General features: G+C 39.5%; 1 protein-coding gene across 1 annotated transcript; it reads right to left on the minus strand.

The window, feature by feature from the left end:
• Positions 1-6,658: 6,658 nt before the first annotated feature.
• Positions 6,659-17,669, minus strand: LOC124390988 (uncharacterized protein KIAA1614-like). The gene is made up of 5 exons (XM_046857173.1): positions 17,490-17,669; positions 16,251-16,473; positions 14,857-14,981; positions 11,106-11,278; positions 6,659-9,822 (listed from the first exon to the last, which is right to left on the minus strand). Exons 1-5 carry the CDS (start codon positions 17,615-17,617, stop codon positions 9,629-9,631), a joined length of 843 nt encoding a protein of 280 aa, XP_046713129.1. The 5' UTR covers positions 17,618-17,669; the 3' UTR covers positions 6,659-9,628.
• Positions 17,670-17,802: the final 133 nt, after the last annotated feature.

The following is a 17,802-nucleotide window of genomic DNA, read 5'->3' on the forward strand; positions in this document are numbered from 1 at the left end:
CATCAATGGCTTTGACTGGTTTGTTACTGTTGATAATAATCTGGCCAATGTCTTACATATTTCATTGTATTTATTTTTTTGACCATTTTTTGGAAAGTGCTTTCACAAAGCTCTGTTTACAAGAAAGTACTTTATATATCTACATTTACACACTTCTGAATAGTCCCCTTGCACAGCAATACAGCGCTCCCAGCCTTCCTGCCACTTCTCGAACGTGTCCTGGAACAAGCTGGATCTCCGCAACGGTGTCAGAGCAGTGATGTTTGAGCTGGATCTTCATTCTTCATCTTTCGGCAGAAGCCAAATCTGGAAATTAGGGTGGTTGCGGAAGTTAGATCGTGCGCGCAAATTGCCGAACGGTATCGACATTTTCTGAGGTTGAGCTCGTTCAAGGTCTTCCTGATCTCTTGTTGTCTTCCAGTGACGTTCTTCCACTTAAAACACCTCAAATTTCACGTTTGCTCTTTGTTCTAACATGGTCAGAATAGAACCAGTTAGCACCGTTAGTCCAGAAACTTTTTGACAACACCTCATATATCAGTGAGAAAGAATCCAAGTACACAGTCAAACTATTGAGTATGAAAACAAATAAACGTACAAAGGAGTCCATCAGGGAACAGTTTTATCTCACCACCATCACATCTGGCTCCCTCATTTGGGTTAAACTTAGGAACAAATTTCTGAAGTTAAAATTAGTAATCATTTACATTAAAACCTTTATCCAGAGAGAATTACACTTATCTCATTCATACAACTGAGCAGTTGAGGGTTAATGGCTTTGCTCAAGGACCCAGCAGTTCTAGCTTGGTGGTGCTGGGATTTGAACTCATGACCTTCCAATCCAACCGTAACCACTAATCAACCTCCTTTGCTCCTTTGTTGGGAGGCTGGCCATGATACAGCACCCCTGGAGGTTAAGGGCCTTATTCAAGGGCTCAGTGTTAGTAGGATTTGAACTTACACCCTTCTGATCGCCTCCCTTTTACGGTAGACATTAGCATCCATTATGCGTTTACTATCTAGCATATTATTGTGGATTGAAGTAGCTTGTCTGGATGTTGATTATCTTTAACGTAAATCTGTGACTTTGGCAAGATGCCAGAAATTATTAAAAAGGACGATCATAAGATTCACGCATGCAGTCTTGTCTTCAGACAGGTGGCTTGGTTCCACCCCACTTCGGATGCTCTGGCTGGGAACGGGTCGTCGTCCCCACCTGAGCCTTCGACAACTGGAATATTTTACATCGAGTAATTATTTTATTTGTAACACTTTATATTTAGTGTTAATATATTACATGATTTTGAAATGATTTCTATTTGCTCCATAATGTTGGTCCTGCAGGCCTGTCCTGCATTCGGTCCAATTTTGCTAACATTTGCAATCAGATGAGGACAAGTCATCATATGTAGCTGGAGGGTGTTAATTATGGTGTGTGTACGTGCGTGTACGTACGTGCGTATGTTTGTGTGTGTGTGTTGGGGGCAGCAGGTGCAGGATGCAGGTCCTCCATTCAGCTCCTTTATCCGGGGGTAAGTGGAGGGGACAGCTGAGCCCCAACTGCCCCATGGGGAGGTGGGGGATGGGGTGTGGGAGACAGTCCTCAGACAGCTTGGCTCATTAGCATTGCAATACAGACTCTAAGAACACACACACACACGTGCACACAGCATCAAAGTGTTTCTTTGAGAATAGATCCAGATAACTATGTGCCATGGTGTTAGACTGAATTGGTCCATAATTTCCAGAAACATATCGTCTGCTTTATTGTAAATGGATTCCGTGATCTACAGTCACTGGGGATGTGATGCACGTGATTGGAGAAATGTGGATGTGTGGATGAAAACGTTTTGTTTTTCCTGATGATATTGCTTTTAAATAATTTTGCAACTACATAGACCAGTCATCTAATGATCGGATGAGCAGAAGAACTTGAAAAGCCTCACGCATCATTCAAATCGCATGCATTACTTTTCTTGTAATTAATAAGCAGATTAGATTTGTCTCCTCCCTTTGATCTGATCCGTGACTAAAAACCGTCATCCGAACTGCAAATTTTGTGATCCGTTGCACCACTACCATTTACAGATTCTTTTCATTTGAAGGTTCTTTTCATTTTTACATAACATTTATGGCATTTGGTAGACACACCTATCCAGAGCAACTTACAGCTGATTAGTTGAGGGTTAAGGGCCTTATTCAAGGGCTCAGTGTTAGTAGGATTTGAACTTACACCCTTCTGATCGCCTCCCTTTTACGGTAGACATTAGCATCCATTATGCGTTTACTATCTAGCATATTATTGTGGATTGAAGTAGCTTGTCTGGATGTTGATTATCTTTAACGTAAATCTGTGACTTTGGCAAGATGCCAGAAATTATTAAAAGGACGATCATAAGATTCACGCATGCAGTCTTGTCTTCAGACAGGTGGCTTGGTTCCACCCCACTTCGGATGCTCTGGCTGGGAACGGGGTCGTCGTCCCCACCTGAGCCTTCGACAACTGGAATATTTTACATCGAGTAATTATTTTATTTGTAACACTTTATATTTAGTGTTAATATATTACATGATTTTGAAATGATTTCTATTTGCTCCATAATGTTGGTCCTGCAGGCCTGTCCTGCATTCGGTCCAATTTTGCTAACATTTGCAATCAGATGAGGACAAGTCATCATATGTAGCTGGAGGGTGTTAATTATGGTGTGTGTACGTGCGTGTACGTACGTGCGTATGTTTGTGTGTGTGTGTGTGTGTGTGTGTGTTGGGGGGCAGCAGGTGCAGGATGCAGGTCCTCCATTCAGCTCCTTTATCCGGGGGTAAGTGGAGGGACAGCTGAGCCCCAACTGCCCCATGGGGAGGTGGGGGATGGGGTGGGAGACAGTCCTCAGACAGCTTGGCTCATTAGCATTGCAATACAGACTCTAAGAACACACACACACACACACACACACACACGCACACACGTGCACACAGCATCAAAGTGTTTCTTTGAGAATAGATCCAGATAACTATGTGCCATGGTGTTAGACTGAATTGGTCCATAATTTCCAGAAACATATCGTCTGCTTTATTGTAAATGGATTCCGTGATCTACAGTCACTGGGGATGTGATGCACGTGATTGGAGAAATGTGGATGTGTGGATGAAAACGTTTTGTTTTTCCTGATGATATTGCTTTTTAAATAATTTTGCAACTACATAGACCAGTCATCTAATGATCGGATGAGCAGAAGAACTTGAAAAGCCTCACGCATCATTCAAATCGCATGCATTACTTTTCTTGTAATTAATAAGCAGATTAGATTTGTCTCCTCCCCTTTTGATCTGATCCGTGACTAAAAAAACCGTCATCCGAACTGCAAATTTTGTGATCCGTTGCACCACTACCATTTACAGATTCTTTTCATTTGAAGGTTCTTTTCATTTTTTACATAACATTTATGGCATTTGGTAGACACACCTATCCAGAGCAACTTACAGCTGATTAGTTGAGGGTTAATGGCTTTGCTCAAGGACCCAGCAGTTCTAGCTTGGTGGTGCTGGGATTTGAACTCATGACCTTCCAATCCAACCGTAACCACTAATCAACCTCCTTTGCTCCTTTGTTGGGAGGCTGGCCATGATACAGCACCCCTGGAGGTTAAGGGCCTTGCTTAAGGGCCCAAGAGTGGCAGCTTGGCAACACTTGGGCTTGAACCCTCGACCTTCTGATCAGTAGCCCAGAGCCTTAATCGTTAAGCTACCACTTCCCCACTTATCTGACTTGAGCAATACAGGAAATGTTTTTGATGAGGTTTTTATATTAGTAAAGCAAACTACCAAGAAGTTCTTCCCTACAGCGAGCTTTTATCTCTGAAAGATTTACAGATTAATGCCACAGCACTTTCATTTATCCAGTCCTGACATTTTTGTGGGTTAATGGCCTTATTCAAGGGCTCAGTGTTAGTAGGATTTGAACTTACACCCTTCTGATCGCCTCCCTTTTACGGTAGACATTAGCATCCATTATGCGTTTACTATCTAGCATATTATTGTGGATTGAAGTAGCTTGTCTGGATGTTGATTATCTTTAACGTAAATCTGTGACTTTGGCAAGATGCCAGAAATTATTAAAAAGGACGATCATAAGATTCACGCATGCAGTCTTGTCTTCAGACAGGTGGCTTGGTTCCACCCCCACTTCGGATGCTCTGGCTGGGAACGGGGTCGTCGTCCCCACCTGAGCCTTCGACAACTGGAATATTTTACATCGAGTAATTATTTTATTTGTAACACTTTATATTTAGTGTTAATATATTACATGATTTTGAAATGATTTCTATTTGCTCCATAATGTTGGTCCTGCAGGCCTGTCCTGCATTCGGTCCAATTTTTTCCAACATTTGCAATCAGATGAGGACAAGTCATCATATGTAGCTGGAGGGGTGTTAATTATGGTGTGTGTACGTGCGTGTACGTACGTGCGTATCTTTGTGTGTGTGTGTGTGTGTGTGTTGGGGGGCAGCAGGTGCAGGATGCAGGTCCTCCATTCAGCTCCTTTATCCGGGGGTAAGTGGAGGGGACAGCTGAGCCCCAACTGCCCCATGGGGAGGTGGGGGATGGGGTGTGGGAGACAGTCCTCAGACAGCTTGGCTCATTAGCATTGCAATACAGACTCTAAGAACACACACACACACACACACACACACGTGCACACAGCATCAAAGTGTTTCTTTGAGAATAGATCCAGATAACTATGTGCCATGGTGTTAGACTGAATTGGTCCATAATTTCCAGAAACATATCGTCTGCTTTATTGTAAATGGATTCCGTGATCTACAGTCACTGGGGATGTGATGCACGTGATTGGAGAAATGTGGATGTGTGGATGAAAACGTTTTGTTTTTTCCTGATGATATTGCTTTTTAAATAATTTTGCAACTACATAGACCAGTCATCTAATGATCGGATGAGCAGAAGAACTTGAAAAGCCTCACGCATCATTCAAATCGCATGCATTACTTTTCTTGTAATTAATAAGCAGATTAGATTTGTCTCCTCCCCTTTTGATCTGATCCGTGACTAAAAAAACCGTCATCCGAACTGCAAATTTTGTGATCCGTTGCACCACTACCATTTACAGATTCTTTTCATTTGAAGGTTCTTTTCATTTTTTACATAACATTTATGGCATTTGGTAGACACACCTATCCAGAGCAACTTACAGCTGATTAGTTGAGGGTTAATGGCTTTGCTCAAGGACCCAGCAGTTCTAGCTTGGTGGTGCTGGGATTTGAACTCATGACCTTCCAATCCAACCGTAACCACTAATCAACCTCCTTTGCTCCTTTGTTGGGAGGCTGGCCATGATACAGCACCCCTGGAGGTTAAGGGCCTTGCTTAAGGGCCCAAGAGTGGCAGCTTGGCAACACTTGGGCTTGAACCCTCGACCTTCTGATCAGTAGCCCAGAGCCTTAATCGTTAAGCTACCACTTCCCCACTTATCTGACTTGAGCAATACAGGAAATGTTTTTGATGAGGTTTTTATATTAGTAAAGCAAACTACCAAGAAGTTCTTCCCTACAGCGAGCTTTTATCTCTGAAAGATTTACAGATTAATGCCACAGCACTTTCATTTATCCAGTCCTGACATTTTTGTGGGTTAATGTTCTATAGCATCAGCTCTGAGAGTAATCATGACTGTAAGGTTTACTGACAAAACAACTGACAAATAAATATATTGAATCATTGATGAGCAGTAATAAACACGATATGAACAAAAGTTATTTTGTGAACATCTCATTCCACATTTAGTCCCCGTTTGCTGTTATCATAACCTCTACTCTTCTAGATGTTCCACTAGATTCTGCAATGTGCTTGAGGAGATTTGTGGAGATTCGTTCAGCCATGAAGGTTTTAGCAAAGTCAGGCAGTGATGTAGGTGAGGCGAGGAGGCCTGGGGTGCAGTCAGCGTTCACATTTGTTCATGTTCAGGAGGGTTGAGGTCAAAGCTCTAAAGCAGGAGATCTTCCACTCCAAACCATGTAAAGTATATCTTCATGGAGCTGGTTTTGTGCACATCATCATGCTGGAACAGGTTTCAGTCTCCTAGTTTAAGAGAAGAGAAAATGTAATGCTACAACTTCTAAGAACAGTCATATGGCTGGAAATGTCAGGTGTCTCAGTGTTTTTGTTCATGTAGTGTATATATTCTGTCATGGCTTTAGTCTCAATCGTTTCTTTTCTGATTGAAACTGTAGATGATGCCACATCATGATCACGTTTTGTAGCAAAAATCACAAAATCCCGCGCTCTCGGTTAGCAAACCCATTCACCAAATTCCCGACTTGGATTTAGTAGCGTGGACTGCGGAAGCAAGGCGTCGTGGGATAAAAAAGGAATTTATATGCTACGCCTTTGTGCGCAGCTGTATCGATGAGCCCCATCATTACCCAACCTCCTGGGAGAGGCGGGAATATTGATTTCTCAGCCCTCCCCCATGCCTGCTGTCCAAATCGGGACACAGTCGACGAATTTGACCATTTTGCAATTTAAGAACGCTTCCTGTGGATTATACGCCACACGATGAATATTAACATTTCCTGCTGTTAAAACCTGTAACGGAGCATAACCCGAAAGATGCTGAGTCCGCAAATGACTGTAAACACGTCAATTTCACAGTTCATTTTTATTTCGTAAAACGGTAAATATAAATACAGACAAGAAAACACAATGAAATGAAAGGCAGCCACTGATTTATGGTGCATGTTCAATAATACTGTTGCCACAATGCAAAATGGAGCCTGGAGCGAGTACTACAGCACTGTTTCAGCTACCAGTTTTTATATTGCGTTCAAAACCTTTGAAAACCCCCAGATATAATACTTTTTTTGGTATTTAATTTTGCATTGGTGTAAGCCTTATATGTATTGTGTAAATCAGAAATGAAGAAAAAATGAACAACTAGCAACCGCACACTCAAGGTACATTGTTTTCTTTGTATTTTGCGAAACCTTGTGTATATTAGTCGCCTGATTTTTACTAGGCAGAATCAAAATAAACTTTCCAGGATCTATTCAATGAAATCTACAGTGTCTGAGGGGCCATGCTGAAATTTTGAGTCCGGATCAGTCTCAGTGAGCTAGCAAGTACATGCTAAGTGGAATCGGATAGTGATTGGATAGTGATGTTCAACCCCTTGGCTTCAAAATAGTTTTTATTTATTTTTTCACACAGCAAATTTGCTCTGCTTGAGAACTTTATTTGGCCTTAAGGTACAACAAAATTAACTGCAGAAAGATTTCGAATAGGAACAGAAATCAATCGGATTAAAAATTAGCCAAGCGCACACCTCTTAACTACATGCAAACTGAACTCAGCGGGTGTTTGGTCCCAACTTCCAAGACTCACTGTTTATTGCCCAAATTATTATTTTTCCACCACCTACAGCAGCAAACAGTGAAATGTAGATGACTAGTGCATGCATTATGGTGAGTTCAGTATGATCTCGGGTTTTTTTGGTCTGAAAATTATCATAGAAAATATCATAGCAAATACCCTGTATAGACTGAAAGAATATACACTATATCCACGTAGTGTTCTCCACTCTTCTGGGAAGATGTTCCACTAGATTTTTGAGTGTGGTTGTAAAGCTTCATGTTCATCCAGCCACCCATACGAGGTGGTATTCAAAGGTTCTGAGACTAGCTTTGTTTGCAAGAAAGTAGTCCCCTTGCCAGAGACAGGAAGTAATGGAGTACAAATACTTCAATACTGTAAATTTTTCTGGCATCAGTAATTTACATTTTTAAACCAGGCTCGTTACTTTAGTTTTAATCTATTTGGTGACATGATTGATATTTTTTCAGTCCCTCAACCTATGTCTGTTAATTGCTCAACTTTTTGAATCTAATACTGGTGTATTTTTGGCTATCACACACCACAGACGTAAGCTAGCCTACGAAGCTAAAATTGAGGCAACAAGAATTATAGAATTATATATATATAAGGTGGATGAGACAGAGGGAGTCAGTGATGTAAACATGACTGAGAACAGAGACATTCCTGATCACCTGATCATCATCATCTTTTCTCTGCTTGGGTTCTATATGGTGGATGTTCAGCCTGGATACATTCATTAGTGAACAACATTTGAAGATTTTTTAGTCAGAACTTCAATAGTATTTTAAAACATGAGTATCTGTACTTCTACTTGAGTAAAGGATGTTGAGACTTGTCATGACATGAGTGGGTGCGGACATGAGATCATGTTTCTGGCGAGAAACTCCCATGTGAGGAAAGCTCTGTAACAGAGTGGGCATGTAAACAGACTAGCAGACTTGGTAACGCATGTGGTAAGAATTGATCCCGTTGCACACCTCCCGTTAGGACGATATCTTTTGGCACACTGACTTATTGAGGTCGGTGCTCCCCGTGATTGTGCGTGCAGCCTTGTGCTGCTCTCTGTTGGCGTGTTACAAAACTAGTCTCAAATTTTTGATACCACCTCGTATTTCAGCCTTTGTTGAATTTTCAAAAGTTAGAAGCACTCACTTGTACACAAGAGCTTCATTGTGCTTTATGGTGTGGAGTGAAAGAACTCAAGGGTCCGGCACAGAGCTCTGACCTCCTCAATCCTACAAAACACCTTTTGGATGAACTGGAACATTGATTGAACCCAAAAACCTCCTCACCAACATCAGTACCTAATTTAACACCGTTGTGGCTGAATGAATCTCCACAAATCTCCACACAATCTAGAGGAACATCTTCCCAGAAGAGTGGATGTTATTATAACAGCAAATAGAAATGAAATGTGGAATGTTGTGGTAAAAAGTTTAAGAAAGGGTGGCTGAATAATCATAATGTTCTACAACAACACTCCAAATTCTAGTGGAACATCGTCCCAGAAAAGTTGAGGCTTCTATAAGAGCAATGTAGCTGAATTGAGGAGGCCTGGGGTGCAGACATTGTTCCAGTTCATTCCAAAGGTGTTCAGTAGGGTTGAGGTCAGAGCTCCATAGCAGGAGATCTTCCACTCCTCCCACTCCATGTAAAGCATTTCTTCATGGTGCACAGAGGCATTGCCATGCCGGAATAGGTTTCGGTTTCCTAGTTCAAGTGTAGGGATTAAAGACCCCCTATTATGAACCTTCAACTTGGTTTTTGAGGAAGAACCACACCTGGCTAGAAAGGATAAGTGTCCCAAAACCTCAAAAATTCATTTCAGTTGGTGCAGATTTGAGCAGTGTAAACTTTGCTGAAATGGTTTGTTCTTGGAAGAAGATTGAAAACTGTTGAATTTTATGTTAAAGTGCCTCCACAAATCCAAAATCTGTGTGAAATCCACTAAGAAGGAAAAAAAGGCAGTCTTTGAGCTGTGTACTAATATTTTAGGCAACTGTTTTGTGCACTTTTTCAGAATGCAGTCAGAAAAGAGGAACATGGCTTTAGATGTGTTTTAGTACTGCGGAAAAAAAACCCTTGTAATTTCTCATAAGACCGCAAGCCACAAACTGGTCCTGGAATTCACTCGAGTGTGACGTCAGCGATAAAACTCTGCCTACTAATAAAAGAACAGGCAAAACCTCAGTGTTTATGATCAGAAAATCAGAACCCACACCACATCCTGCCTTCCTCCGGAGTGTTAGCGTTTAGGCGATCGGTGTCGCAGCAAACGGATGGACGCTGTATTGTTCTGGATCATCAGTTGGGTGACCAAGTCCAAACTCAACCCTGCTACCTTCTCCCCATTCACTTCCAGGATCTCATCACCCACTCCCAGAAGTCCAGCATACAGCTTCTGGGTACTGGTGTCTCCCATGTCCTCTACATAAACACCTATAGCAACACACACACACAAAACATTTCAAAGGAAAGTATACAACAGTTGATATGGTACAAATTCATCCTAATACAGTCCTCTGAAAAGTTCCAGAGAGCTGGTATAGTCCTAAGAAGCAACTGAGGTGGTGTGGAAAAGGTAAGTAGCTCCAGACAACCGAGGCGCTGAGGACGAGAGTTCAATAAAAAGGGTTTTGGTAGAAGGTTGTGGACACCTCACCATAAGATTGGTATTTTTTGGGCATCCCATTTTATATTGAGATTCCATTTGATCTTTTGGGAAGATGTTCCACTAGATTTTGGAGATTTTTTTTTTTTTTTTTTTTATATACTTTTTATTTAACTGATTTTCTTAGTCTAATTATAGTCTGATTCTCCTGATTGTTCTCACTTTTCTAAAAACTTTCTTTCGGCTTCTCCCATTAGGGGTCGCCACAGCGGATCATCCGCATGTTTGATTTGGCACATGTTTTTACGCTGGATGCCCTTCCTAACCCAACCCTCCCCATTTATCCGGGGTTGGGACCGGCACTAAGAGTGGCTGGGGTTGTTTCCCTGACCGGAGATCAAACCCGGGCCGCAGCGGTGAAAGCGCCACATCCTAACCACTAGACCACCAGGGAACCACATTGTTCTCACTTTTCTGATTAGACTCATTTTGTTCCCTGATTAGATGGACGTTCCTATATGTTTAGATATATGTAGGTGGAGATTTGTTTGGGAGGTAGTAGCTTAGTGGTTAAGGCATTTTACTTTGTATTCAAAGGGTGTGAGTTCAAATCCAAGCCGCACCAGACGGCCTCTCCTGAGCCCCTGAGCAAGGCCCTCAACCCAATAGCTGCTCAGTTTTATGACTAAAAGCTCTGGATAAGGCCTTCTGCCAAATGTCATAAATGTAAAAAGATTGAAAGGTTTAACAGACTTTAATAGGTTCCCCTGATCCTCTTGATTCACTAATCTGGTACTCCATACATCTGATTTGACTGATTCTCATGATTAAACCATTTCTCCTATAGCAGAACACTCAAGATCTTCCACTCCAACACATGTAAACCATATCTTCATGAAGCTTTGCTTGTTAACAGGAACATTATCATGATGGAACAGATTTGGAGCTCCTAGTTCAAGTGAAGGGAAAATTGAATGCTACCACATCCGAAAACAGGTACTTTTGTCCACATAGTGTATAATCAGACAATCAGTGTATGATCAGATAATCAGATAATCAGACAGCATATGATGTTTTTCCCAAGCTTTTGTTTGAGACCTTTAGGTGTTACCTGAGTCTGGTCTTCCTTTCCCACGGGAGATTAGGAAGCCGAAGGGTCTGTCTGGAGGTCGGTTCAGCTCTAACAGTATTGTCCCATCAGGAAACGCCTGAGCGACTCTACCCACTGAACGCATAGAACTGGGGCTGCCCACGTCCTCTACGCTCAGTGCACGCTGCAAACCCCTACACACACGTACACACACAAACACACACACACACAATGAAATATGTGACCTACATGGATGAGACGTTGTGTTATAAATCACATCTAAAAAAAGAGCACATTGCTGTATCTGGACGATCTGGAATGTGGCCTTTGTGCCTGTCAGGTTTAAAAATAGAATGCAGGAAGCTCGTAACAGAATTAAATCAGGTAGAACTGGGAGACTAAACACAGAGCCTGAATCTGTAACGGAATAACCCACACCTCCTCAGATTTCTGTCTGTTTATTTTCACCCGCCTCCTCTCTCCAGGCTTCTGTCCACCCATCCATCCATTCCTCTTCCTCTTGAGTCTGAGCTGTTTATAGTGTCCACCTCTCTGAATGACTCAGGGAAAGTGATGTAACCCACAGCCCCACTCCTGTAACTCTTTACGGGATTTTGTTCTGTCCTCACATCACACTTTCACCAATTGTGAGTTCTTTCCTGAAGCCTGAAGACAAAAGGCTGTAACACGTGTTTGGTGAGAGCAACCTGGCAAAGACCACATCTGCATCACCAGTTTCCGTCTGTCGCACCTTCTGCCAGCCTTGGCAGGTCACGTTCCATCCGTCTTCTCTCCTCAACCGTCTGTCACGGCTCTTCAATATTATAATCACATTCATAGAGAAAAACCTAATCAGTTTGCCATTGCTTTCAATAACACGGCTTTATTTTTGGGAAAAACTAAGGTTGCTAATGAAGATCATAACCTCCTGGAAACTGGATGAAAACCTGCTTCACCAACATGTAGCACTACTACATGGCTGTAGCAAAACCGAGCTGTTCAGCATCTAAGTAAGTGCAGACCAGCTCGGTTTCGCTACAGTCGGTTTTGCTTGACTAGCAACTTAGCTACTCTAATAACAATTCGGAACATCGAAACGTTTTTGCTTAGCTATTATGGTGCGACTCCTCGATGTAACGCTAGCGAGCTCATTCCAACGGTTCTTCAAAATAAACCTGGGGATATCAATATTATTCTATTATTATATTTATTACTGAGTTTGAACTGCTTGACTTTTTAGATCACTTTAGCAAAAAAAGATCCTCGTGACAATTCCAGATGTTAGCGACTGCCCTGAACTTAATACGGCTCTTGAACTCACACCACAGCTGATACTTTTAATAAATGTATATTGTAATAATGTTATTTCAAATGACCAATCAATGATCACGAATGATAAATAGCCAATCAGCATTGTTCCCTGAAACTAATGACTTCTCAATAACCAATCACAGCTCACCTTGTGGTAACGATGGTGCGTAATATAAAAGCAGGCTATTTTGTCTGTAACTGTTTACTCTATTTTCATTTTCATGAAAGCTTTCAGCTTTACACACAAACGTTCTTCTGAAATACTTCAAACTTGCCAAAGATGTTCTTCACTAGTTGGCGATTTCTTTCTTTCTTTCTTTCTTTCTTTCTTTCTTTCTTTCTTTCTTTCTTTCTTTCTTTCTTTCTTTCTTTCTTTTATTTCTAAATTCTATCCTCTTTTGTTTCATTCTTCACTTCATTCTTCATTACATTTGTTCTTTCTTTCTTTCTTTCTTATTTGTATTTAATTTATTATAATTTTTTTCTTTCTTTTCTTGCTGTTTTTATTCTGTTTATTCTATGTATTCTTTCTTTCTTTCTTTCTTTCTTTCTTTTTACTTTCTTTCTGTCATTTATTTCTAAATTCTATCCTCTTTTGTTTCATTTTTCACTTCATTCTTCATTACATTTGTTCGTTAGTTCGCTTTCTTTCTTTCTTTCTTTCTTTCTTTCTTTCTTTCTTTCTTTCTTTCTTTCTTTCTTTCTTTCTTTCTTTCTTTCTTTCTTTCTTTCTTTCTTTCTTTCTTTCTTTCTTTCTTTCTTTCTTTCTTTCTTTCTTTCTTTCTTTCTTTCTTTCTTTCTTTCTTTCTAAGATGCAGTTCATCCCAGAGCAGTTTAATAGGATATCGGTGTGATGACTGGGGAGGCCATTTCATGATTGATATCACTCCAGACGTCTGTTTGCTCTCTACATAACGCTTACAGAGCTCGGACGTACGCTTCGGCTCATCGTCTTGTTGTATGGTAAAATCAAGTTTCAAGTCAAAGCAGCTTTACAGAAATCAACAGTGAAGGTGAACGATGTGTGTTTATCCCTGATGAGCAGCCATGGGCACTGTGGCAAGGAAAAACTCCCTTAGATGTTATGAGGAAGAAACCTTGAGAGGAACCAGACTCAAAAGGGGAACCTATCCTCATTTGGGTGACATCAAGAGTGTGATCATAAATCTTTCAAAAATACAGAACACTGGAGAGTGAGAACTAACATGAGCACTGGAGTATAAGATTATTATAAGATTATTTCTACAGTCTTCTACAGTCATTTGTGGTTATAAAACCAGGAGCTACTGAGCAACTCATAAAATAGCTCAACGTTTGCGATTGTCACAGATCCAACACCAGCTTCTCCATGCCAGAGCCTTTAAACACTTAAAAAGGTCCAATGTCCAAACTCCACTAGATGGTTCGAGATCTATTTCTGTAAAGGTCCAAAATCTTCATAAGGTGGGACGTGACAGTATGGTAAAGTCAGTTCTAATGAGCCGCAGTTCTACTGAACCGCAGTCCAGACGGAACTGCATGGTGTAATGGTGAAGTATGGATTGGTTGCCATGTTGGTTCAGGATTCAGGAATAAGTCTCCAAGCTTTCCTGCTTCAAAACAACCCTAAAACCTTGGGCTTCCATCTCTATGTTTGACTGTAGGGGTGAAGTTGTCTGCTAACATCTTCTCTCCTGTTCTCCATCTTACACAAGTTTTTTCTAGAGCCAAAATGTCTCAATGTCTCACATTCATCCGAATTCTGGTGTGTTGCATAGAAATTGCATGCATGTGTCTCAAAATCCACCTTTTGATTGGGACTGAATTATAATCAAGCATTTGCTATTTCAATCAATTTATTTTTTTCTCACATTTTGAAACAATGAATATCCTAAACAGACTATGACGTCATCGGTGTATTTATACACGAGTGTTTGGACTGTAGTTATGGCTGCTCCCTGTGTTTGTGTGTGTGTGTGTGGGAGTGTGTGTGTGTTTCGAGTAGTAGTAGACTATATACTTGGAAGATCTGAGACACAGCCACGGTGTTAAATTTCACTCCTTGCTCAGTTTATCTGGCAGCCTCAGACACTTCTATATTTAACTCTGTGTAACACACACACACACACACACACACACACTGATGCAACCACTCCTGGTGTCTCAGTCAGTCAGATAAAAGTATGCACACACCAGCTGCTCGGCAGGATACACACACTGCCAACATGCCATGCTTCACACTCACTTCATTCACAACATTGCGGCATTATAAACAGAGCCACTGGCTGATAGCAGGCGGAGCTTTCGCACCTTTACTGCATGGACATGGACATGGTCTGAGGAGGACCAGCATGTGTGGAATGCTTTTAACACTCCGGAGTGAGCCAGAGAAATGACGTCATGGACGTGAACTAGATATGCACTACACTCATCAGACTCTGTGTGTGTGTGTGTGTGTGTGTGTGTGTGTTCAAGTGTGCACCTGGAGAGGGCGGGGCTACAGAGCAGTTCCCCTGGTGCATATACAGTGGAGCGCTCCAGCTTCTTCTTAGAAGAATGGAGATTCTGGACTGAGGAGGATTTCCTCAGATGAGAAAAGGGAGACCCCTGGTGGCCAAAAACGGAACAGTTATTATTATTATTATTATTATTATTATTATTATTATTATTAGTAGTAGTAGTAGTAGTAGTAGTAGTAGTAGTAGTAGTATATATATATATATCTTTTTACATTGTTTTACATTATCACAAAATGTTTGTTATTAACCATATATAATACAGTGGAATACCCTAAGGAATAATAATAATAATAATAATAATAATAATAATAATAGAAATACATTATATTACATGGTTGCCACAAACTAAATTATTTTATTATCATTATTATTATTATTATTATTATTAATAGTAGTAGTAGTAGTAGTAGTATATATATATATATATATATATATATATATATATATATATATATATATATATATATATATATATATATATATATATATTTTTTTTTTTTTACATTGTTTTACATTATCACAAAATGTTTGTTATTAACCATATATAATACAGTGGAATACCCTAAGGAATAATAATAATAATAATAATAGAAATACATTATATTACATGGTTGCCACAAACTAAATTATTTTATTATTATTAGTATTATTATTATTATTATTATTATTATTATTATTATTATTATTATTATTAATATTAATATTAGTTGTGGTAATTGTTCTAGTGTATATTATAGTTCATAGTAATATTAAAAAATAAAAAAAATTATATTATCACTAAATATCTAATACCCCACTACTACTGTGTAATAGGAATATAAATACATTATATTAAATGGTGGCCAAACTTTTGAACAGTTATTATGATTTTTATAATTATCATTATTATTATTATTACTATTATTATTATTATTATTATTATTATTACAACAATGTTTACTTTATAAGACACATTAGATATTAATATTATATACTATTATGTATAATATGAACTCATAAAATTATATAATATTACACAAATAGTTTATTCATCTTCATATTATTATTACTATTATTATTATTATTATTATTAATAGTAGTAGTGACATTTTAAAAACTATATCATATGATCATAAAATGTTTATTGTATAAATCCTATTATCTAATAACAATAAAATACACTTCTACTGCTGTATGAACAGAATACATTATATTATATAAATAGTTTTTATCTTTGTATTATTATTAGCTGTCAATTCATTTAAAGGCCTTTCTCACTCTATTATCCATAAAAAAAAAATTATAAATAAATCACAGCCCCCTTGGACTGTTTGCATGTAAATAATGTGTTGAGAAGAGTTGTGTAAAGACGACAAACCAGACGTAGGTTCTGGAGCGAAGGTGCTTTCTTTAGTGCCTGTGAGGATCCTGGGGTTTCTGAGGATTTCGTTCTGGGTTTGAGTGGTGGGCCGAGATGTTCCATGCTGCTGGAGTGACTCTTACCAAGCCGTCCTGCTGAACTCAGACCCACAGCTGAAAAGAAGCGGCGCAGGGCGTGCTGAGCTTTACTCTCCCTTTGCCCAGCTTCTGGGTTCATGGTTCTGAGACAAATCACAAACAATCAGTCTGAATGATTTTTTGAAAAAAAAGATATTTAGATTTAGATATCCAAATAAAGCCGTAAAAGCAGAATAAATCTACAATCAGAACTACAATAAATGTTTACCAACATCTCAAATCCATGTAATAAGCATATTTAATAATCAATGTTTCTCTCTCCCTCTCCTTCTCTTCTTTTGTCTCACCTCATTCGAACCTGATGCCCTGCCTCTCGATGGAGTTCTCATTAACTGGAGACCACTTCATTTAAAGAGCATCTGAGGGTGATTCCACATGAACATTCTAAATATCCATGATGTTACTGAGCAACACAAGAACTTCGAAAATGGATTTGAACTGTACTTAATATAAACAGCCTGCTACAATGGATCAGGACCACCATTTGCATGAACAGTTCAATGAATAGAAACATCCACATCAACATAGACCCTGGAGATGTTAGACAGCAATGCGAAAGGTCTCACCAAACCACTATCACTTGCATTTGAAGTATCCAGAGTACCATAACATTAATACAGTATCTCATAAAAAGGAGTGCACCCTTTACATTTCAGCAACAATTTTAATATATCTTCCTAAGGGACAATACTATAGAAAGGAAACTTGGATATATTTTAGGGTAGTTAATATACAGATTGTAAAGCAGTACAGATTTACTGTGCTCTGGAAATAACTCGTCATGCCGCCATTATTGTGCACTTTTTGTTTTCTGGTTATCACGGGATATTCACAGAAAATCGTCGTGATAACGAGAAACAAAGTTTGTTGTCAAGATCAGAAGAAAATGGAAGAAAAATATAATGGCCTCTTTGGTAGATCCTGCTAACTTTCTTGGTGAACTATTATCTCCTTCTAAAAAATGATAATGCTTGTATAATTCTGCTTTTAACACCAGGGGGCAGTAAAGTTACGATCAGAATCATAATAAGCACTGTGCTCATTCTGACCTCTTTTATTTTGACCCACTTTTCTGCCCAGTGTTTTTTTTATGACTCACGGTGAAGGGTTTGGACTGTCCTCCTTTTCTTGCTTTCCAGTTATAGGTGGTTGAAGATGTCCATTATTCTGAGGGCTTCTGGCAGAGCAGGATGCTACCTCCACGTCCTGACCCAAACCTGGAGACATGTCTAACGATTAGATTGCAAAAGTACTGATTAAATCAAATATCAATAGTATATATGCTGAAATGAACATAAGCAATATAAAGAGTGTGTGTGTGTGTGTGTGTGTGTGTGTGTGTGTGTGTGTGTGTGTGAAAGAGAAATATAGATGGGAGTCAGACAAAAAAAATGATGGTGATAGAGGGAGCA

Source organism: Silurus meridionalis, chromosome 9 (genome assembly GCF_014805685.1).
Source record: "Silurus meridionalis isolate SWU-2019-XX chromosome 9, ASM1480568v1, whole genome shotgun sequence".
NCBI classification, from domain to species: Eukaryota; Metazoa; Chordata; class Actinopteri; order Siluriformes; family Siluridae; genus Silurus; species Silurus meridionalis.